General features: G+C 40.5%; 1 protein-coding gene across 1 annotated transcript in view; it reads left to right on the top strand.

Annotated features, from left to right (window-relative positions):
• MIA2 (MIA SH3 domain ER export factor 2) overlaps positions 1-24,766 on the top strand; it is an 83,212-nt gene that overhangs the window by 10,834 nt on the left and 47,612 nt on the right. Inside the window, exons 2-7 of the mRNA XM_084842929.1 lie at positions 178-293; positions 4,538-4,671; positions 7,363-7,449; positions 9,383-14,816; positions 21,368-21,595; positions 21,709-21,803. Of these exons, the coding sequence (XP_084699055.1) occupies positions 179-293; positions 4,538-4,671; positions 7,363-7,449; positions 9,383-14,816; positions 21,368-21,595; positions 21,709-21,803 (6,093 nt within the window). The 5' untranslated portion in view covers position 178. The remainder of the gene's footprint in view (positions 1-177; positions 294-4,537; positions 4,672-7,362; positions 7,450-9,382; positions 14,817-21,367; positions 21,596-21,708; positions 21,804-24,766) is intronic.

The following is a 24,766-nucleotide window of genomic DNA, read 5'->3' as shown; positions in this document are numbered from 1 at the left end:
TTTCTGTGAGCAGAGTTTGAAGAGAGAAGGAAAATGGAATTGGAAAGATTTATAAAATTGGATACTAACTAAATAAGGGAATGAATAATGTCAGCTACGTCTCTTGACAAAACACAATTAAATCTGTTTTTGGGGTTGTTAAAAAAGTATTTCAGGATTAACTCCTTTCATTTTTAGGATGTTGGAGATTTTAGACATCAGAATTTTGCTTTTAATTCTTTCATTGCTAACAAACATCAAGAGTACAAAGATGTTGTCAGGCCAGAAAAAATGTGGTGATCCAGAGTGCGAAAGTAAGTACAAAGGTCTTTATTTTAAGTAAGCCTTTTCAAAACTAATTTAAATACAATGCAAAACTATAGAACAAAGTCCTGCAAGAAATTAATTTGAAAACACAGTATATAATCTTAAGAAATGCTTGTAAAAATATTAGCCTTACAAGAGATTGATCTGTGTGTTTTTAACGCAAGGAATTGTTTCTGGGAAACCATTCAGTAGGATTGTGGTGTAGCATATGTGAAAGGGCAAAGTTCAGTAGAAAAGCTTGTTAGCAAATCTTGGGACTAGAACCTCAGATTTATCCCAGTATTTACAAATCTCAAACCTTCCGACAAGGAGTTATTAATATTTATGATATTTAATTAATTTTATTTATATGGGAGAATTGCTTGTGTCCATCAAATTAGGACCTCTTTGGCTGTCTGATTTTCTTTCTTAGTACCTTATCTAGCTTTCTTTTGGTACCTTGTCTAACAACTCTGCTATTAAGGCTGCAATCCTATACACACTTACCTGATCGTAAGTCTAACTGAGTGCAATGGGGCTTATGTTTGAGTAAACATGTATAGGATTGCTCTATGCACGTGCAGGACTAATATACTAGTGAAATCCCCATCAATACGACTGTGGGGGGAGGGTGACTTTGTATATTACAATGGCCTATGCACTTGGTGTACAGAGACACGTTGCCTATATACGTACCTCAGGGTCTCTGTCAGTGGAAAATGAGTGTGTCAGGGGTGAGTGGTGCACAGGTGTGTTTTTTATCCCTACCTGTACCATGCCCTCCAGCATTTCACAGTTAAAAATAGGGCACTTCTGCACTGGGGCAGAGACAGTCCAGGGAGTGGGGCCTTGCAGATAACTCTAGGTCAGGAGGTGGTGCCAACATAATCCAGTCTATAAATGTGCCACAAGCAGAAGCTAATACATTTCCAAATAACTTCAGATGACAGAAGCAGACGAGCTAAATCACACATTACATTATGTAACTACAGGGTAAGTTAAAAAAGTAAATAATGTATGTATATACCTGTATATTACAGTATATATACAGTATATATACAGTAGCTATATATAACAAGCATTTCTGCTACTGGAGGTAATCTAGAAGACATTGATCCAATTTTACACATGGTGAATACTGGGGTTTACAAATAAATGACTTGTCAAGACCACCCAGGAGTGTCCATGGCAAAGACTTCTCAGGCAGAAACAATGGCATTACTGTATGTACGCCAGTGATATTTCACTCATTTAAGTGTTACTTAGACTGCAAGGAGTAAACCCCACTCAACATAGTGGTCCTTACTTTAAAATAAACATACACAGAATTGTGTTTCAGTTGTACATGGTAATAAGGTTTGGGGAAAGTGGATGATGTATACTGCAGTGCCAAATATGTTGTTGTTGTTCAGCCGTTAAGTCGTGTCCGACTCTTCATGACCCCGTGGACCATAGCATGCCAGGCCTTCCTGTCCTCCGCTCTCTCCCGGAGTGTGCTCAAGTTAGTGCCACATATACACCATCCTAATGGACAAACTGATATCTGATAACTGCAAATAAATAATGTAAGCCATGTGCCAGTATCAGGGAATGTATTGTGATTTTTACATATGGCAGGATGTTAATGTAAAAGAGAGTAGATAATTCAAGACAGGATTTTAAACAATTGGATTGTCTATTGCCATATACACAAGATTGGTATTATTTTTAACTATTGTTTAATGCATTTCTTAGCTGCCTTTGAAGACTGCAATCCTCTGCAAGGCATCTTACAATATAAAAGATACAATTATATCAATATAACAAGTTCATAAAATAATTAATTTTAAAACCTGCTTAACATGAACAAGAGGAAGGAGCCATAGCCCAGTGAAGGAGAGCCCCTGCTTTGCATGCAGAAGGTCCCAGGTTCTATTCCTGGCATCTCCAGGTAGGGCTAGGTAGGAATCCTGCCTGAAACCTTGGAGAGCTGCTGCCAGTCAGTGCTGACAATACCTAGGTGGCCCAAGGATCTGACTCAGTATAAGGCAGCTTCCTACATTCCTGTGTTCTCAGGCAACAAAGGATTACACTTGTATTCTGCAATAATCTCAAGCTACTTCCACATCCTGGTTCCATACTCATAATCATCAAAGAGTATTAGTTGGCATTCCAACTTCATCCATAAGCATTAAATGAAAGGATAGGTTGGGGAAAATCCACCCTCTAAGCATTTTGTTGAGACTGATAGGGTGGTTAAAGAGGGAATAACTATTCCACTAGATGGAGTAATCCTGTGTCCCCTAATCAGCATCTGGGGGACATAAGATTTTTCAGTTTCTGGGCTCCAAGGTTGGAACCAAGGCCCTGACCTCAGAGCCCAGAAACCACGCTCCCCTCTCCCACCCCCTCATAGCCAGCACAGTTCTCTCTGCACCGGCTGTTTCCGCTCTTGGAAATGGAGTGCAGAGACAGGGAAAAGGGGGTTGTCCCGGGGGCGGGGAGGGGAGGAGACCATGGAAGCCATGTTATGCAGCTTCCTATGTGCTGCGCGGCCTCCCCCCCTCCCGCTCCAAAGCGCCCCAGCTAGACAAGTGAAATCGCTTGTCTATCCAAAAATGCAGGGCGCCCAGAGCACAGAGGCAAGGATCACCTCTGTGCTCCAGCTGCCCTGCATTGGATAGTCGTCAGCCTTGAAGTTCAGAGACTGACTACTATTGCCATAGAATTGCGCCCTAAGTCAGTTACCTCTGACTCTATAACTATTTTATGCAAATGATGTAAAGAAGATACAGAGAAGCCATAAAGGTAAGAAAGAGAGTGGAAAAGGAATAAGGGAGTTTGGGGTGACATAGGTGATAGTAAGAGAGACAGAAAAGCAAATAAGGAAGAAAGAGAAAAGATGATGCAAAGCAGCCAAGAGGTAGTTCAGAGTGGCCAAGGGAAGTAGCAGAGAAATAAAAGCAACAAAGGAGCTTGAAGAGGTGGAGGAGAGAGCAAAAATATAGCAGGAGTATTGTAAGCAACAAAAAGACTATTAAACAGGCACACATCCTCCAGTATTTCACAGATGAAAATGGGGTCAGTCTATCTGTGTCTGTATGCAATATCAGCACACACCAGAGCCTGTCACCATAGGGCACAATTCCCTGGTATGATCATGTTACACATGCACACACCAGCAGCTGAGTTTAAATGTGACACAGAACACATTGAGCTCTGCACGGATAAATTTTGTTAATATACTCAGGGTCAGGCTAGTTTGTCTTGGAAATGCAAGATTTAGTGCTTGTGTGAACAGGAGCTTTAAAAACTAGAGCTGTGCACAAATGGCCTCTTGAAATTCTCCACCTTATGTATAGGCAGAGAAATTTGGGAGGCAATTTCATCAAATTTCTCCAGCGGGAGGAGAAATTCTCAACCATTTCTCATAGATAGGACTTCCCATTTGTAGGGCTTGTAGCACAGCTTCTTTCTGTTTTGGTTGGGTTTTTTTGTGCTGCCACAGCATCAACTGTCTTGGCAGGCTGGCCCCCAATTTGCATCCACCACAATGCAGGTGGGGGCACTGTTGTGTCTGATTTCAGGGATGAGGTGCTCTGTCAAAATCTGTCTTCCAATTTCCTGAAAGTTTTCTTTCCCCATGAAAGTGGCTTCCATTGTTCTGCCTCATTCAGGATCATTTATGTTTGCGGTGTTTTTGAGCTTACCTAATCACAGCTAGCCTCCCAGGCTGCCTGCACATCCTGATCTGAAAAACGTCCTGTGGGAGGAATTATCTCATGGTGCCTTAAACTGGGCTTTAATTGAAGTGTAGGAAGCTGAGAAGACTACAGACTGCCAGAGAGATGATTGTACAATGAAAGACTGGACACTTGTGCTCACTCCTTGGGCTGACCTCCTAAATGAAATAAATTAAAATTTCAGCACAGTACTATTAAAAACTCTGTGCTCTCCCTCTCCAGCACTGCAGTACAAATCTGCTCTGGTTTGGGGAAATGATGTATGCTCTCCTGTATGATGTATGAAATGTATGCTCTCCTTCACAGCAATGCTGTCCCCCATCTCATGCCATTATTTCTGAACTTGATATTGCATGACTATTTTTGAATCAGAGACTATTGCAAAATGGTTGGAGTACATGTTCACTGACTAGATAAATCTTTGCTTCTGTTAACTTGGTTCTGTTCAATTAATTTGTTTTGCACATCTTGATTAATAATATCACAATGCTCTTCAAATGTTGCCTCTGTTTGTTTTTACATATATCCAGCTTCAATGAGCAGAGTGCTTGCCATTAAAGACTATACAGGGCCTGACTGCCGCTATCTGAACTTCAAAACTGGGGAAGAGATAATGGTGTACTTCAAACTTTCCAGGAAAAGGGAGGATTTATGGGCAGGAAGTGTAAGTATTTTAAAAGGCAACGTTTTCTTTATGAGCAATCCGAATTCAGTTATATCTACACTTTTTTTTTTAACTAAAGCTACAATCCTATACATTCTAACCTAGGAGAAAGTCCCAGTGAACACAGTGGGACTTACTTCTAAGTGTATAGGATTGCACTCCACAAGTGGGGTTCTTGATATCATGCATCCACGGGCACCGCAAGGTTGGTGAGTGGGTGTACCTTATGTTGTATCTGCCTTAAAGAAATAGTAGATATGTATCTCTATGTTCTTAGATGTCACATACATCAGAGGGTGTTGCACTCCCTCTGAAAGATCAGGTTCGTAGTCTGGGGGTACTCCTAGTTCCATCATTGTCGCTGGAGGCCCAAGTGGCCCAAGTGGCTCAGAGTGCCTTTTACCAGCTTCGGCTGGTTTGCCAGCTACAGCCTCTCCTGGACAGGGATAGCTTGGCCACAGTGGTACAGGCATTAGTAACCTCCAGGCTGGATTACTACAATGCACTCTATGTCGGGCTGCCCTTGAGGCTGGTCCGGAAGCTGGAGCTAGTGCAGAATGCAGCAGCTCAGCTGTTGTCAGAAGCTGCCCCTTTCCAGCATGTAACTCCTTTGCTGAGGCAACTGCACTGGCTGCCTATTTGCTACTGGGCCAGGTTTAAGGTATTAGTACTAGTGTACAAAGCCCTAAACAACTTGGGACCAGGATACCTGAGAGAGTGCCTTCTTCTTTACCAACCTGTTCAGTCACTGAGGTCATTGGAGGGCTTGTTCCTGGTGGTTCCATATAGACCTATGGCCTGGTTGGAGTCCATCAGGAAGAGAGCCTTCAGCATAGTGGCCCCCTTCCTGTGGAATTCCCTGCCTTTGGAGGTCAGGCAGGTGCCAACGTTGTGTTGCTTTCGGTGCCTCCTGAAGACGTTATTATTTCTATAGGCTTTCCCTGAGTGACCAGCCGTGGTTTATTATGTTCAGAATCGGTTCTTTGAAAATTTTCTTTGAAAACGTTTTAATTGTTTTAATTATGGGACTTTATTCTTTTATCTTGCTTTTCACTTTGATGTGGCGCGGTATATAAATATTGTAAATAAATGTTTTAATGTTCTGTATATTTTAAATTGTTTTATTGTGGGCTGTTTGGTTTTAATTTTTGTGAACCGCCCAGAGAGCTTCGGCTATTGGGCGGTATGGAAATGAAATAAATAAAATAAAAATAAATAAATAAAATAAATATATGCAAACAGATCGAAGTAATGCTGCTAGCCTGTTGTGACTGCTTTAGAGTACTTAGAGTACTGCCACACTCATAATTTATGGGTGGTCTGCGCTCAGAATCAGAGCAGCTATCATCTGCAGACCACATGTTCGGTCAAGGACAGAGTCGGACTCTCCTTACAATAAGTCTTCGTTCACATTAACTCACAGGATCAGCATGTGCAGAACACATGTGATATGCTTTATCTCTTGAACCTGTGGACCACTGTGTCATTGCAGCCAGTGGCTCATCGCAGGGAGCCATTAACAGTGTTACTGGTGCTCACAATCTTTTGTCCTTAATACCATGCAATAATGTAAAATGTAATTGTCCAGGGGAGCCGTAACTTTTTTCATGCGTGGATAGTGTGGCAGACAGTGACATCCTTTTAAATCCCCTTTACATTGACTGTAATATTTTCTGATAAAATTCCACATCAGAAATGTAATTTAACATTGAGAGTGTGCACCCAGGATTACATTACTTTGATCTATGTGAACTAGTATATTTCTATGCCATTTTATGTCATATCCCTATTTCTAGTTATAGTAAACAGAATTTTTACCAGAACCACTGTGGAGCATGATAAGACCATTATTATATACAGTAGTGCTCAAATGATAGTTAAAAGTTTGTTACAAACGTTATTAAATATTATTTTTATTGATCTGTTTTTAAGGGTGCAATCCTGTCTAGATAGGCGGCTGCCTCCAAACTCGGAGGCAACCGCCTATCCAAAGCAAGGCAGGAGAAGCACGGGGGGATCATTCCCTCCACGCCTCTCCTGCCCTGCTTTCTCTGCTAGACAGCCGATTGCAGCTGTCTAGCCACGGGGGGTGGGGGCAAGCAGGAGAGGAGGCTGCTGTAGGACACATAGGATGTGTTGTACACGCAGTTCTGCTCTCCCCGCCCAAAACGCCCCTAGCCACACCCTTTTTCAGCCTCTCTGCGCTCCTCTTGTGAGCGCAGAGGATGGGGCTTCTCCGCATGGGGAATGGGGCTTCTCCAAGGCAGCGCAGAAGTGGAGGTAGGTCAGTTCCCAGAAAACAGCATATCCTATGGCCATCTAGCCGCTGTCTAGTGGCCATAGGATTGCTCCCTAATTTATGGATTGTTATGTTTTAATTATTATTTTGTATTTTATCTGTAGTTTATTACTGTTAGCCAGCTTGAGCAGTATTGTTAGTGGAAAGTAGGATATAGATTTGATCAATAAAAATATCATAACATGCAAGAGTAATTTTAATAATATGTAGAGCAATACAAATGTAAAGTTCTACCAGTGTACTTTTAAGAAGAGAGAGAGAAAAATTTTCTGAGGCTAGATAAGAGTTTTTATTACAAATGCAGAGGTTCTTATAATTGTGTCACCATTTTCAAATGCAAAAGCACAGTGCTTTTAATATATAATAAAAAGTGGAATGTTCAATTCTTATAGAAAGGCACAGATTTTGGATATTTCCCAATGGATGCTGTCAAGACCGAAGACATTTTTATTACAAAAGAAGTAGAAGTGCCAACTAAGGTAAAGTAATATATGACTATCAACATCTTATGTTCTTGGTAGGTGCTACAAATAGAAGAAACGCGAGTGTGTTTTTGGCTTGTTTTTCTGTTCTTATTATACCTTCTTTTTTCCATTTGAGCACCACCTTGGTGAGTTTCAGAACGGTGGTACGGAAATACCTTAAATCAGGAGTGAGCAACTTGTGGCCCTCCAGATACTGTTGGACCACAACTCCCATCGGCCCTAGCCAGCATGGCCAATGGTGAGAGATTATGAGAGTTAAGAACACAAGAAGCTGCCTTGCACTGAGTCAGACTATTAGTCTATCTAGCCCAATACTGTTTGACACTGACTGGCAGCGGCTCTCCAGGGTTTCAGGCAGGATTCCTTCCTAGCCCTACCTGGAGATGCCAAGGATTGAACCTGGGACCTTCTGCATGCCAAGCTTGTGCTCTACCACTGAGTTACAATGCCCTCCCTAGTTGCAGTCCAACAATATTTGGCAGGCCACAAGTTGCCCACTCCTGCCTGAAATAAATAAATATAAGTAAGACTAGCTGCACTGAAGGAATGTGGCACTCTCCTTTCCTGAGCACGATCTAGCTAGGCCTGGTGTGATCTGATCCTTCAGGCCTGCCTTGCACAGAGGGCTTGGTCAGGCTAGGCCAAGGAAAGGAGAATGCCCCCTTCCCTGAGCACAGCCTGGACTTCACTGTAAAGGGGCTGCTGCCATCCATATGCCATTAGTGGTGGAGAATAAACAGATAGGGTGCAGGAGAGTTAGGATTTTTTTGAAGATGTGGAGCATGGCTAGGAACAACACAAATTGAAGCTCTGCTTATAATGTTTCTAACGTCATCAGAACGTAGTGATTTATGAGTATCTGTATAGATATGCATTCACAGACTATTCCTAAGCCTATATAAACACCACTGAATTAAATGGGATTTACATCCTGGCAGGTTTTATTTGATTTTTCAGTGTTTTAATCCCATTTTCTTTCCTAAAGCAAAATAACAGCGGCAAACTTCAAAACACATACACATTACACTAAGAATCATAATAATGTACAAGGGGTCAGCAACTGGTGCCCCCTGAACCAAATCTGGCATACCAAGTAAAGCCATCTGGCCCCCTAATTGCCAACCATATGAGGGTAAGCAGCATACACGAAAACAGGACTCGACAGCAGACAATTTTGCCCTCCAGAAAAACTGGTTATTAACTAGTGACATACGAAAAATAACTGTATATGTAAATAAATCTGGCTCAAATCAACTAAATAAAATCAGATTAAAGTAAATACCTGCTTAGGAGCATAAGAAGAGCCATGCTGGATCAGACAGAAAGCCCCCAAGCAAGACATGAGCACAATAGCATCCTTCTGCTCATCTTCTCTAACTCTAACTCTGAACTCAGACTTACTTCTGAATAAAATAACATAGGACTAAGCTGTAAATGACATCCTAATATTTTGCATGACATTTGTGGTTCTAATTCTCAGATTATGGTATAGGTTTATGTATTACTAACAATACATGCTAATGCTATACATATGTGTAAAATATGCTTTAAAGTTCCCTTTCATATGCATGAACTACCCAACTTTGTCTCATAAAAACAGTAAAGTTGCTCAGATTCAAGTACTACCTAAGTGCTTATTTGTAATGAGAATGTACATCTCACAAAGTACTTACTTGCTGTACAATCCTGTGCATGTCTACTCAGAAGTAAGTCCCACTGAGTTCAGTGGGGCTTACTCCCTGGTAAGTGTGTACGGGATTGCAGCCTTACTAACTTCCCTTTTTTAACATTTGCATACTTTTTGAAATGATTAATGATTTTATGTTAAGAACTTGAAGAGAAATAGGACTGGAGACCCTACTGCAGCTATCTATAAAATCTTACATGTGTAGTGGTAATTTCACTTCATGCATGTTCTTATTTTTAGGAAACGGATTTCCTTTGTTTTGATGGAGAGGAATATGTCTTTGAAAATGAGGACAGCATACTTAATTATCATGATGAAGAAAATGAATATATGTCTCTTCACAGAGATGAACAAGCCTCAGAATTTAAAATTTCTGAAGATGAGGTCCTAAAACCTCCAGGTATTTCTTTCCAAAAGGCATATAAAGAACCATTTCTTGACAATTATGAATTTGACAGCAAATCCAAAGACCTGAATACTCTGGAAACTACAAGCCATGGTGATTCAGGAACTGGAGATAGCAAGATTAAACAAGGTGAGACTATTAAGCAAGAAGACCAGATTAGTCAGACTCTGAAACCAGCTCCAGCTAAGTCTACTGGGATTGTTTCTGGTATTGCAGGTTGGCTTGGTTTGGAAAGCAAAGAAAATGAGGAGGCTGCTAGAAAAATCTCACAGACTACAGAAGAAATTACATTCAGGCGCAGAAAAATAGCAATAACTGATGATAGTGACTTAAAAAAACTAAATGAAGAGGGTAAAATTGAGACAACAACCTCTAGCTGGTTTCAAAGTACTTTGACAGATTTGCTGCATTTTGGAAGTGAAAAATCAGGAGTTGGTTTGCTGTACAAAGAAGATTATCCAGAAATCCATGACAGCTCCACCACTGCTGGGAATGCTGACCATCATGGCAGTACTACAGTATCAGAAACAAAAAAGGAAGGGGATAGTTATCCTGAACAATCTAAATCAAGTTGGTTTGATCTGGAGTTACGTGATGTTTTAACTTTTGGGTATACAAAAGAAAATGAAATCAAAGAAAAGTTTGCAGGTGGAGAAGAAGCAGATCAAAATGAAGAACTACCACCTCCAAGTGCACAGTCAACTTTAATGGACGAAGGCTTAAGAAAACAAACAGATGAATCAAAGCTCTATGAAAAACAAGATAAATATGATAAAGAAACTCCAAAGCAAATAGTCAAATCAACATTCCATGAAGAACAACACAAAGAAAAATATGATCAAGAAATCCCTGGCACAGATGTTAAAAAAGCAAAGGAACATACAGATTTCAATGCAGCAGCTTCCTCTTTCTCCACTGAGCTTGTTGATGAAATATTCAAGTCTCCCTATGCAGAACAGGATTCAGTATCAGGTGATAAAGTTATGGAAAATGTTAACATTAAAGCTATAATGGAGTTAGAAAGAACAAATGACCAGTCAGGTTGGTATGAAAGTGTGTTTAGCAGCATAATTGATTTTAATAGGGTCACATCAGGTAATCAACCAGGGCATGAGTCTGTAGCTACTCAGAGCTCACAGGAATCAGTTGTAGATCAGCTTACACCATCTCATAGTATAGGTCAAGGTTTTGATCCAATAGATAGCCAAACTACAAGGGAAGAAAACCCGGAGAGTACTCAGTCCTTCTTCTCTATTAGTTATTTTACAAATGTACTGAATTTTCAGGGGGTTATATCTAAAGGAAACACAAATGTACAAGATGCACAAAAGGATGTAAAGTCTATTGAGGAAACCATCAAATCTAAAAAGGGTGATGAAATATTACATATAGATAAAGAAAGTAAAGAACAGTTACTATTAAATCCAAATGGTATTGAAAAGGTGTCAGAAAACAGGCATATTGATTCTTCTCAGGAAAATGTTTTGCTTTCTTCTTTAGCAGCTAAAAGTAATGAAGGAAGTAGAGAAACAACTCAGGATAGTGAATTAACCAAAGGTAATACACCACATATTCCATCAGTAAAATCTAAGTTAGAACACAGACACTCTTACAATCAGTGTATACAAATAACTAAGTATATAAAGCCTAAGGACTATACCTCAGAGAGTTTGGAAATACAGGGTCATTCCCATATAGAAGATAAAAATATCGTTCGTTTTCTGGAGGCCAAACAACCTGCATCTTTAGAGCTAGTTGATTCACTAGAGCAAAAAGATTATACTAGTGAAGTCATCTATTCCCATGAAAAACCTGCCCTAATACCATATGATGAGAAAGCAATTAGACCAGATAAAATTGAACAAGTAAAGAATTCACTTTTGCAGGCCTCAGAAATGTATCTAGAGAGGAAATCAAAAGGAGAAATGACTGAAAGAATGGAAGATGAAGAAGAAGAAAGTAGCCTGGTAACACATAAAAAGGTACTGAAAGAATATTCAGATAATTTTTCACAGTCAAGTGACAATCCAGGTGAAGATGAAATCATTCTTGATGTATCAGATGGAACTAATCCAGTTATACAAGGGACAAGAGAACAAATGTTATCAGAAAAATCCCAGCTAATGGAAAACAATGAAGTAGAAGAGATGGTTAGGAAGCCAGATGGCAAAAATAGCCAGATAGACTTTAATAAACATTCCTCCACTGATATCACAGATGTTAAAGCAAATCTTTTTCATAATCAAAAAAAGGAGGAAGAAGGAGTTTCTCAAGATGTCCAGAATGCAGATCAGTTCCCATTTTCTTCCAGCTCCTCTCAAGACATAGACTTAACACCAACCTGGGCCATGCTGGCTGGGGATTATGGGAGCTGGAGTCCAATGCATATGGAGGGCACCAGGTTGGGGAAGGGTGACTTAAAAGATGCCACTAATTCTGAAGAAAAGCCCAGCAAGTTTGAAGAGCCCCAGTGCCTCCTTTCCTTTAGCCATTATAAACATCTGCTTAGCTTTCAAAGTTTTACAGATGAAAATAAGAATTATTTGCAAAGATTGAGCTCCAAGGATGAAAATAGCCAATCTACAAGTAGTGTTGAATTACTACTGAGAATCAAAGAAGTAGGAGAGAAAAAACAGTCCCATCAGAAAAAGGACAAAGAAGCAACTGTGAAGGAAGATTTTTCCAACAAAGACATTTTGTTACCTTCATCAACAATGCAAAACAATAGAGACAGTGAAAATGTAATAAAAGATGCTCAGTTATTAACAAATACATCTCCAGCTTCATCTGAAGAATATTCATCAGAGCGCATCATAGATTCCTTGTTCAGGAATCAAAAGCCCAAGGAAAAAAGTACTGAGGAGAACAAAGAAGAATTTACTAATACAAAAGATAACAAATCATTTTTATTGGAACAACAACATGAAGCACCAGAATTAAAATTTAATGTACAACAGTCATCAGAACAGTACAAGATGGTTAACAGAGATTCCAGATCTAGCAAACAGAATGCTAATGAAAATAAGTATTTAATCTCAAAAGTTTTGGATGGGAGTAGACATACACCTGTCATAGATTACAATGACGTTATGAAGAGGGTTCAGATTTCAGATCCATTGTGTTCTTTTAAATTACCTTCAGAAACACATATAAACAACGTTATACAGGAAGATGATGTTATAGATTCTTACAAAGAAAATGAACTTGCCGATGTGAAACGTATAGAAAGTGTGTCACCTGATGTCATCAAATATTATTTTCCTATAAACAACGATGATGAGTTGAACAAAAGTGTAATCGCTAAGGAAGGTATAAATCACTTTGCTCAAGAAAGAAGAGCAAAAGAACAAATGCATTTTTCACAACATGTTTCAGAACCTAGTGAGGGGAAACAAGGAAGTGATAAGCAAGATACAGACAATAAATCAAACAAACAAACAAATGAAAAGGTTCCAAATATATTAAAAACCCAAGGACTATCTCCGGTGGCTGCATCTCCAGAAGTGTTTCAAAGTGAAAAGGAGTTTTCTGGGCATGCCAGACATATAATGAGTTATGAGTCTGTCACCAATGATATGCAAATAGAAGACTCTCAGGACCCACAAGATGAACAAAGTACTGAAAAGGAACACAGTTCAAAAACAGTTGAAGAACATTTTGATCATGCTCACGTTAGTGATCCTTCATTAACAGCAAAGTTTACTTATGATCATGGTCTGCAAGAACAAACTCTCTTATCTTATCCTAGCTCTGGCACTTTTGCTAAGAAAAGTATGCATTCACCTCAAATCCTTGTAGGTTTGACATATCAGAAGGAAGATAAACAAGAGTTAAAAGATGAACACGAAATCTCATCTTCCCAGCCTAAGCTGTCTGAGGGTGAAGATAGCAATATCATAAGTTTAGGGCCTGATAAAAAGTGCATAAATCAGATGGTATGTGATACAAAAAAACATTTAAGAGCTGATTTAGAAGAGAAGAAATTTAGAATCTCAGCTAAACATAAACAAATAGATGGCATTCTAAATACTGAAGATACTAAATCTGAATATCAGCAAACAGTAGTGTATGCAACACCAAAATTACCTGGGCTAACCGCTCAGAAAAGAACTGAAGATAGTTTAGTGAAAACTACCTATAGTAGTTTAATTCAGAAACAGCATGATGTAGTTGAAAGTACTCCTAATGAAAATTCAGCACTGCACATAGAAGTGCAAAGTAAGATATTTGATACAGACCATAATGATAATCCTAGCAAACTTTTCTCACATGATATTCCCCATCATCTTGAGGCTGTGGATCATCATATGGACCACATACCTCTACATACTAAAGATGGCTTGGACACACACCATTTAGCTTTAGATCCTGATGATGAAACATTTGCCCAAGACGAAATTGCTCTTCTTCCTAAAAATCTAAACCATGTAGAAAAAATAACTTATTCTGGGCATGCAAGAGATAGCCAACAACCTCCCCGCAAAGATCTAGAGAGTGAGAAAGAAACAGAACACAAGAACATAGATGGCAGAAGGGACAAGACCGGGGAAGGAGGTGTTGTGAGTAATATTTTTTATAAAACATCGTGGTTACTTGGGGAGCTATTTCAAAATAAATATACAGAAGACTCTACAAAAAATAGTCAAAATATTATTGTAACCCAGATTAAGACCAAGAAGTGGGAGGCTGATGTAGTGGGAAGTGACTCTAAACAAGACAAAGGTGAAGTTCAGAGCACAAAAATTATTCATTATTTAGATAATGTTAAAATGATGGAACAGGAGCCTCAGGGGGAAATATATAGCCACTTCCAGGAAAAATCTATTACTGCAGACTCAAGAAATGACAACCAAAAAGATGATACACCTGTCACTCAGGAGGCAGAGTCTGTTTTCCATGAAACAGTTCATAATGGTAAAGTGATAAATGATACAGAGCTGGACTTGAAAGAAACCAGTGTCTTCAGAGGATTCCGGAAACATTATTTAAAGCTAGTTGAGGAATCAAGAAGGATTCTTCAAGGAAATATGTGTGAACAACATGAACAACTGGAGCACAAGTTTGAAAAGCTTCATGATGACATCACAACTTTTCCATGTGAAGACATTTACAGGGAAAGGAAGCAAGCAGACACTTCAATGGAACATGCAAATAAATTAAACATTGGGCGAGAGAAGTGTTTGAAGGACAAAACGAATTTACTTCCAGAGCTACAAGGCGTTGTGCTGGACCTCAGAAATATATGTGAAGTCCAAAAGGCAGAATCAGGTACTAGACCACTGTTTTGGTAATAAAAGTTGACAAAGCAAGAACAATACTTTGCTTAAAAAAAAACAAAAACGAAACATCTGACAGATGAGATACTGGGGGGGGGGGGTCAATAAAATGTGGGAAGAAACTGATGCCTCTTCTAAGCTTACAGAACAGCAAGATAATACCCCACTCAGAAGTGTAATATTAATATCATATTGCATCATGCTGTGTCTAGGTTGCAGGCAACATGATTTAGAAAAGAAAATACAAATGGAGAATATATATTTTTAATTGGTATAATAATTACATGGGTACTGGGAAAATGCAGTATCCCCACAACAAAAGCTCAGTTTCAGCAGGTACACAAGCAGGGATATCAACCAATTAAAAGCTTTTCACAGCACAACCCTATGTATTAGGAGGCTTACTCAGTGGTAAAGTGTGTATAGGATTGTAGCTTAAGAGCACAATCCCTTGAATGTTTAGACAGAAAAAGTCCTACATCTCCCAGCATTCCCCAGCCAGCATGGCTGGTTGGGGAATGCTGGGAGTTGTAGGACTTTTTCTGTCTAAACCTGCATTCGATTGCGTCCTATGATGCTTAATTATCTAGATTTTAATCAATTACAGTTTACTAAATATGTAGATCAGATTATATGGAAAGGTCATATTTAATTCTTTATCAGTTTGGGAATCTGGAATATAACATATTCCTTGTCATAGTAACACACTGGAGATAAAAAGGCTTACAAAACTGAACAGGTTTAGATTCCATCAACATTACAGAATTAATTCCACTATACTGATAATCCTTTCTTATTTTTGTTTGTATTATTTATTACTTGTTTCTTTTAAGAGCCATGCTGACTCTTCTTGTAATAGAGAATAATCAGTATTTCACACTCACAAAACTGAGTGGTAGCTATTGTCTATTAAATTAATCACACACTTAGGAGAAAGGGCTCCTATTTTTTAGGATCCTCATAAAGGCCACTCCACTGATTGTGGCTTGGATCCTAAGAACCATGAACGATGTTGCACCTATAGCCCAGGGCTTTCCTGCCCCCTCCTTCCTGCTGCAGCCCCCACTGGCCATAAAAAACTGATCCTAAGGCTCTTGGGACCTTCAGGAATGGTGGTATTTTTGATATGTTGTTTCTTTTTAGCCTAATTACAGCCTTTGGGGCCAAACTAGACATTATCTTGGCAGACATGTGGCCCCAACATCACTTCTGCAGAGATAATGGGGAACTGGACAACAGGTGGAGGGCAGGGCACTTGCAGAGTATGTTCACCTGGCAGTAAGGAGGGGTGCTTAACTTCTCCTATACTTGCTCACCCTACCTGCTCTTCCCAATGGCTACCCAAAGCAGTTTCTCTCCAGCAGGACTTAGCTCTTTTGGTGGAAAATTCCAAAGGCTGGGAGGGCAGCATTTGCAGGGGAGAATCAGAGGACAGAGGAAAAAGATAGGTATCCTTTTCCACTCACCAATTCTTCCCTGCAAAGCTGTCCCCTCCCCGTCCTTTCATTAGTGTTATGAAGGAAATTCCACATTTCCCGCATCACACCTAGTTTGGCCCTACGTCTTGCCATTAACAACTACTCAATTTCACTAAAATGTATATTTTTCCAATACCACAAAACATTACTCCACCCTCTTATCATATCCCATGTGGTTTACTGCAAAATTAGTTGTCTGCACTCCCTTGTTCAGTCGTTAAGTCGTGTCCAACTCTTTGTGACCCCATGGACCATAGCACGCCAGGCCTTCCTGTCCTCCACTCTCTCCCAGAGTGTGCTCAAGTTCATATTCCTTGCATCGGTGATGCTATCTAGCCGTCTCATCCTCTACCGTCCCCTTCTCCTTTTGCCTTCAGTCTTTCCCAGCAACAGGGTCTTTTCCAGGGAGTTTTCTCTTCACATTAGGTGGCCACAATATTTGAGCTTCAGCTTCAGTATCTGTCCTTCCAATGAGCACTCAGGGCTGATTTCCTTTAGGATGGACTGATTTGACCTCCTTGCAGTCCAGGGGTCTCGTAAGAGTCTTCTCCAGCACTACAGTTCGAAAGCATCAATTCTTTGGCGCTCAGCCTTCCTTATAGTCCAGCTCTCACAGCCATACATTACTACTGGGAAAACCATAGCTTTGATTATATGGACCTTTGTTGGCAAGGTGATGTCTCTGCTTCTTCCTATGCTGTCTAGGTTTGGCATAGCTTTCCTCCCAAGGAGCAACCGTCTTTTAATTTCGTGACTACGGTCACCGTCTGCGGTGATCTTGGAGCCCAAGAAAATAAAATCTGTCACTGCTTCCATTTCTTCCCCTTCTATATGCCAGGAAGTGATGGGGCCAGATGCCATGATCTTCGTTTTTTTAATGTTGAGTTTCAAACCAGCTTTTGCACTCTCCACTTTCACCCTCAACAAGAGGCTCTTGAGATCCTCTTCGCTTTCTGCCATTAGGGCGGTATTGTCTGCGTATCTGAGGTTGTTGATAATTCTCCCGGCAATCTTAATTCCAACCTGTGATTCATCCATCCTGGCATTTCTCATGATGTACTCTGCATATGAGTTAAATAAGCAGGGCAACAATATAAAGCCTGGTTGTACTCCTTTCCCAATTTTGAACCACTCGGTTGTTCCATGTCTGCTTCTTACTGTTGCTTCTTGACCCTTGTACAGGTTTCTCAGGAGACAGGTAAGGTGGTCTGGTACTCCCATCTCTTTAAGAATTTGCCACAGTTTGTTGTGATCTACACAATCAAAGGCTTTAGCGTGGTCAATGAAGCAGAAATAGACGTTTTTTCTGGAATTCTCTTGCTTTCTCCATGATCCAGCAAATGTTGGCGATTTGATCTTTAGTTCCTCTGCCTCTTTGAAACCCAGCTTGTACTTCTGGTAGTTCTCGGTTCACATGCCGCTGAAGCCTAGCTTGTAGGATTTTGAGCATAACCTTGCTGGCATGTGAAATGAGCGTACGGTAGTTTGAACACTCTTTGGCATTGCCCTTCTTTGGAATTGGAATGTAAACTGACTTTTTCCAGTCTTGTGGCCACTGTTGAGTGTTCCAAATTTGTTGGCATATTGAGTGCAGCACTTCAACAGCATCATCTTTTAGGATTTTAAACAGCTCAGCTGGAATACTGTCATCTCCGCTAGCTTTGTTGTTAGTAATGCTTCCTAAGGCCCACTTGACTTCACCCTCGAGGATGTCCGGCTCAAGTCCAGTGACCGCACTATCATGGCTATCAGGGACATTCAGATCTTTCCTGTATAGTTCTTCTGTGTATTCTTGCCACCTCTTCTTAATCTCATCTGCTTCTGTGAGGTCCCTGCCTTCTTTGTCCTTTATCATGCCCGTCTTTGCACAAAACGTTCCCTTGAGATCTCCGATTTTCTTGAAAAGATCTCTAGTCTTTCCCATTCTATTGTTTTCCTTGATTTCTTTGCATTGTTCATTTAAGAAGGCCTTCTTGTCTCTCCTTGCTATTCTCTGGAACTCTGCATTCAGTTAGATATATCTTCCCCTTTCCCCCTTGCTTTTCGCTTCCCTTCTTTCCTCAGCTACTTGTAAAGCCTCATCAGACAGCCACTTGGCTTTCTTGCATTTCTTTTTCTTTGGGATGGATTGAGTTGCTGCCTCCTGAACAATGTTACGGAACTCTGTCCATAGTTCCTCAGGCACTCTGTCTATCAGGTCTAATCCCTTAAATCTATTCCTCACCTCTACTGTATATTCATAAGGGATATGATTTAGGTCATACCTGAATGGTTTAGTGGTTTTCCCTACATTCTTCAATTTAAGCCGAAATTTTGCAACAAGCAGCTCATGATCTGAGCCACAGTCAGCTCCAGATCTTGTTTTTACTGACTGTATAGAGCTTCTCCATCTTTGGCTGCAAAGGACATAATCAATCTGATTTCGATATTGACCATCTGGTGATGTCCATGTGTAGCGTCGCCTCTTATGCTGTTGGAAAAGAGTGTTTGCTGTGATCAGTGTGTTCTCTTGGCAAAACTCTATTAGCCTTTGTCCTGCTTCATTTTGTACACCAAGGCCATGCCTGCCTGTTATCCCGGTGATTTCTTGACTTCCTACTTTAGCATTCCAATCCCCTATGATGAAGAGGACATCTTTTTTTGGTGTTAGTTCTAGAAGGTGTTGTTGGTCTTCATAGAACCGATCAACCTCAGCTTCTTCGGCCTCAGTGGTTGTAGCATAGACTTGAATTACTGTGATGTTGAATGGTTTGCCTTGGATTCGTACTGAGATCATTCTATCGTTTTTGAGATTGTACCCCAGTACTGCTTTTCCCACCCTTCTATTGACTATGAGTGCTACTCCATTTCTTCTAAGGGATTCTTGCCCGCAGTAGTAGATATAATGGTCACCTGAATTAAATTCGCCCATGCTTGTCCATTTTAGTTCACTGATTCCCAAGATGTCGATGTTCAATCTTGCCATCTCATGTTTGACCACCTCCAGCTTACCTTGATTCATTGACCTTATATTCCAGGTTCCTAAACAATATTGTTCTTTACAGCATCGGATTTTCTTTTCACCACCAGACACATCCATAACTGAGTGTCCTTTCGGCTTTGGCCCAGCCGCTTCACTCTTTCTGGCGCTACTTGGAAATACCCTCTGCTCTTCCCCAGTAGTATATTGGACACCTTCCAACCTGAGGGACTCATCTTCCAGTGTCATCTCTTTTAGCCTTGTGATACGTTCCATGGGGTTTTCTTGGCAAGAATACTGGAGTGGGTTGCCATTTCCTTCTCCAGTGGACCACATTTTGTCAGAACTCTCCGCCATGACCTGTCCGTCTTGGGTGGCCCTGCACAGCATAGCTTATGGCTTCACTGAGTTACGCAAGCCCCTTCGCCACAAGGCAGTGATCCATGAAGGGGCTGCACTCCCTTACCTCTTATCTATCTACTCTCTTTTCATGTATCTTCTTATGCTCTTTGTTTCTCTAGCACTGGACGTTTTCTGAAAAATACAGGATAGCACCATGTCTTGCCTCTGCACTTTCACACTTGCCACCTCCTATGACTCAACTCACAAGTTGAATATGAGCCAACAATGTGATGTGGCTGCAAAAAAGGCAAATGCTATTTTAGGCTGCATTAATAGAAGTATAGCTTCCAACTCTCATGAAGTACTAGTTCTCCTCTACTCAGCACTGGTTAGGCCTCGTCTTGAGTACTGTGTCCGGTTCTGGGCACCACACTTTAAGAAGGATGCAGACAAACTGGAGAGGGTTCAGAGGAGGGCAACAAAGATGATCAGGGGACTGGAAACAAAGCCCTATGAGGAGAGACTGAAAGAACTGGGCATGTTTAGCCTTGAGAAGAGAAGGCTGAGGGGAGATAGGATAGCACTCTTCAAGTACTTGAAAGGTTGTCCCAGAGAGGAAGGCCAGGATCTCTTCTCGATCACCCCAGAGTGCAGGACACGGAATCATGGGCTCAAGTTACAGGAAGCCAGATTCCGGCTGAACATTGGGAAAAACTTCCTGACTGTTAGAGCAATATGACAATGGAACCAATTACCTAGGAAGGCAGTGGGCTCTCTGACACTGGAGGCATTCAAGCTGGACAGCCATCTGTCAGGGATGCTTTGACTTAAATTCCTGTATTGAGCAAGGGTTTGGACTCGATGGTCTTATAGGCCCCTTCCAACCCTACTTTTCTATGATTCTATGATTCTAATTCAAATTACTATTCAAAGGTGTATCCTGTCCAATCTTGCCAACCCCTTCTCTTATGTCTTTCTCCATTTTCTGTGTGTTTCTTATTATTTAAATTTGAATTTGTCTGATGTCAGGTCCTGTTCTTGTTATTTTTTCCTGTGTACAGCAACCAACCAACTTTAGCTGTGATGCTGATGTGAATATATTAAACGTCAAACTAATTAAAGATTAAAGAATCTTTAATAAGTTGACATCCCTAGTAAATAATAAATAATAATGAACTTATTGCCATATGACAGTGCAGCCCTGTACACATCTACTTAGAAGAAGTAAGCCCCATTGAGTTCTTACCCATAGATAAGTGTATATAGCAGCCTTCCCAATTTGGTGCCCTCCAGATGTTTTGGATGACAACTCCCAGCATTCCTGATAATTGGCCATGCTGGCTGGGGCTGATGGGAGTTGAAGTCGAAAACATATGGAGGACACCATGTTGGCAAAGTCATTCTGTGTTACTTGTGGATGTTTCAGTGGATAATACCTTACAGTGCAATGCTATGCACGTTTACTCAGAAGTAAATCCCATTGTGCTCAATGGGCCCTATTCTCACATAGGATTCCAGCATTAATGTGTAATTTGGTAATTTGTTCAAGAAGGTTTTTTCCCATCTTACACAGATTTTAAAAGTAACACTTTTTTTCAAATGTTCTTACTAGCTGTATGTTGGGAAATCGAATAGGAGAACTTTATGGCTAAAAGACAATGAGAGATATGGATTGTGATACTGGAAACAATCTGCTAAAACCTCAGAAGCAAAGAGTAGTTGATGAGACAATTAAATATGATACCACTTTACAATTATTTGTAGATCTAACCAATAAGAGAAAATTACCTGACAATGCTCCAGAAGAAAAACTTCCTTTGAATTCAGATAAGGAACTTAACAGTGACCAACATTCAGAAACAAACAATATGCCTCCAGTAAATACTGAGGAAAAAATACAGATACCCGTGACGAATGATCAACATCAGCTGGATTTGAAAGAAAAATTAACAGGGGACCATCTAATGCTTCAAAACTATACTATCAGTAATGGTAAGCAATATGTTTAATCTAAAAGATTACCTATTTTAAAGCATGAATTTATCAGTAAACAAAAGAAATGGTAACACCCAGTCTCTCTTTTCCTCCACTTTTATATGACACAGAAAAAGAATGGCTATTTCAGATAATCCTTCATTTGAATGACTTCTGTACCCTTATAACATCTGGATTTTCAGCAATGACATCTACTAGCATAAAGGTGAGTTTCTTTACTTTGGCTTTCTACCGCAAGCAGGGCTTTATCATGGTAATAATTAAAATGCAGTAGTTACACCTTTAGAAAGGTATCTTCAACAGCCTTTCTTTGGCATATGCAAAATACCTTTTAAGTTTGCATTTTCTAGGAATTTTATGGGCCGTTCAGACATCTTCCATTCCTAACCCTCCTGTATTTTCCCACCATTTCTTCCATCTTTTTTCTTATCACACATACACAAAAAGTTAAGAAGAGAAAGATGGAATAGCTGCACAATGCCTTTTGATTGGTAGCACTAGAAAATGACCGTCTCGTCTGGAAGCACTTTGTGTTAGAGTTGAATTTGCTGTTATACACATATATAATTTCAGTTGCAAACCTGGAAAGAACCAAGGCTCAGTCTCGGGCTGAGGGAGCTGTTGTGTGCTCTCTTCAACATTAGTGCTGAGATTAACATGATTTTTGTGGTTCATCCTCGTTCATATGGGCATGTTATAACTTCTGTGTATACACATATAATGACCAGCACAAGTTTAAGGGGGCCTTTAACCAAAGGTGTGGATTTATGCATTATGCTCTTACTAAAATGGGCAATAGTTAATAGCAGAAATTAGCTCAAATACCGTTTCAAAATCCAAAACCACAGACTGTCACATGGGCCAGTATACCACTTCTAACAGGCCTAACTAGGAAAGGTAGATAAAGACAAAGATTGAGAAAATTAGTGTTTACCACATAAGGAGGGGAAGCAGGTACTATGGAAATAGCAGAGCAGACGATTTGGTCTGGGGGGCCATAGGATACTTCAGATTCCTGGATCCAAGCTCGGAGTCAACACTCTGATTTCGGATCTAGGAGTCCGAGCTTCCTGCCCCCTCCCCCACCTCCTCACAGCTGGTGCAGAGAGAACTGCACTGGCTGCCTCTACGAAATCGCATATGCAACCTTGGAGGGAAAGGAAAGGGGGCGTGCTGGTGGGCGGGGAGGGCAGGAGACTGGGGAGGCTGGCTGATGCCGTATCCAGAGGCCGCCCCAGCCTCCTTCCCTCCCCCTCCCTGATGCCTCAGCTAGATGGGCAAAAACACCTGTCTAGCTAAAATGCGGAGTGGGGGGAGTGCGGAGGTGAAGATCATCTCCACACTGCTCCTGCTCTGCATTGGATTCCCATCAGCCTTCAAGTTTGGAGGCTGAGAGGAATTGTGATAGGATTGTGCCTGAGTAGGCTTGGGAGCTTCTGAAAACAGTGGGCTCTGGGGGTAGAAATGGATAGGAGGAAAGGAAAAGAAATAGAGCAGGACTGGCTATAATTACTTATAATTATAAGTATGTGTATATGTATATGTGTGTGTATGTATGTGTGTGTGTGTGTGTGTGTGTATGTGTATGTGTATATATATATATATATATATATATATATGAGGCCTCAGAGCATGGGGAACCTAAAGGAATTCACTTTCTGGTTGGTTGCCAAAAATTAGAAAAGTGCTATGGGCATGGACCACCCTTGCGTTTCTTGGCTTTAGGTCCAAATTAAAAACTGGGGCAATAGCCCAAGCTGCTTTGGTCTTGTTGACAATGAGCTACACCATGTTGGTGGGCTGGAACCCTACATTGCACAGCAAACCAGCCTTTGTTTGGGCAACAACAATAAAGCAAAGAAAACCTGCCCACCATCCAGCACATTTTCCCATTCCTATTTTTGCTTGAGACATGCTGCCCACACTGGGAACTGCTACCATGCTTTGCAGATCAGTGCCATGCTGAGCAACCTGAAATCTCACATACACAGTATGTGTACAAGAGAGCACAAGGTCTCATACCTTGTATGGAGGCCATTGATTTTTGTACGTGTGCAAGAATTCTCATATGTCGCAGCATGCAAGCTGTAAGTAACTTAGCCTGTATAACAGGTTTGTAGGAAGTAAAAACATGAACAACCAGCTAAGAGAAGGACAAGAACATGATAGTCCCATATTCAGTTAAATTTAAGTGCAGAAATTCCACTAGTACCCCATGTTTATCCCTGCAGTACAAGGTAGAAACTACTGTGGAAGTTACTTTTATAATTGAAATCACCTTTTCAATGAAAAAGTGACATTGATTAGAATGTACAATTAATGTTTAAATGGTTCTCTTCTGCTTTTTGTCTTGCTTTAATTATTTTCACACGTGATGCATTCCAGAGTTTAAGGCAATCTCAGGGAGTAAGCCTAGCTGAATTCAATGCAGCTTACTTTTGAGTAGGACTGCGCTGTTCTTATCAGTTGTGAACATGCACTGTGGGAGGTTTTTAACATTACCAAAAGCATGAAAAGAGGAAGTGTGAATGAGCTGTGCTTCCTTTTTTACCAACGTCCAGTAACGTGCAGAGCAACCTTGAGGGGCATTATACACAGGGGAACAGGCAGGACGGTTGGAAAGGAAGTGGTGGACTTTGGGGCAAGGAAAATAGAGATCCCTTTTTAGACTATGGGTTTTGTATTTGGCACTGTGGTTTTATTAATCAGGTATGAATTTATTTATTTATGTATACATGTATTTATTAAGGGATTCTAAATAAAAATAATCCCAGGGTGTGTTCACAAACACACAAAATCAAAATGCAATTTAAAAAAAGTAGTCAGCATCAGCAATATAAAAATGAACACAATAAAAAAACAATATAAAGAACCAACTCAGCAAAAGAAGCAGTAGAAAACTAACTCCATCAAGGACTGAGAATGAACTAAAATGCCTGGGTAAATAAAAATGAAACTGAAAAGGTAACAAAACAGTCACCAGGCGAACCAACAGGGGACAGCATTTTCCCACTGCAGAGAAGTCCCACTCTCTCAGTATCTTCTGCCTCTATGGCTGGATTAACCATTAGCCTACGGGGGGAAGTAGCCCCCCAGCCCGCCATCTCAGGGGGGCCACTAGCTAGCCCAGATTCCCAGCTTTAAAATAAAAAAGCAAGTCTCTAGCCT

This window comes from Heloderma suspectum, chromosome 1 (assembly GCF_057233095.1).
Source record: "Heloderma suspectum isolate Gila_16-S chromosome 1, 16-S_ref, whole genome shotgun sequence".
Classification (NCBI taxonomy): domain Eukaryota; kingdom Metazoa; phylum Chordata; class Lepidosauria; order Squamata; family Helodermatidae; genus Heloderma; species Heloderma suspectum.
Note: the sequence above shows the minus strand (reverse complement) of the source record. Positions and strands in the feature narration are given on the sequence as shown.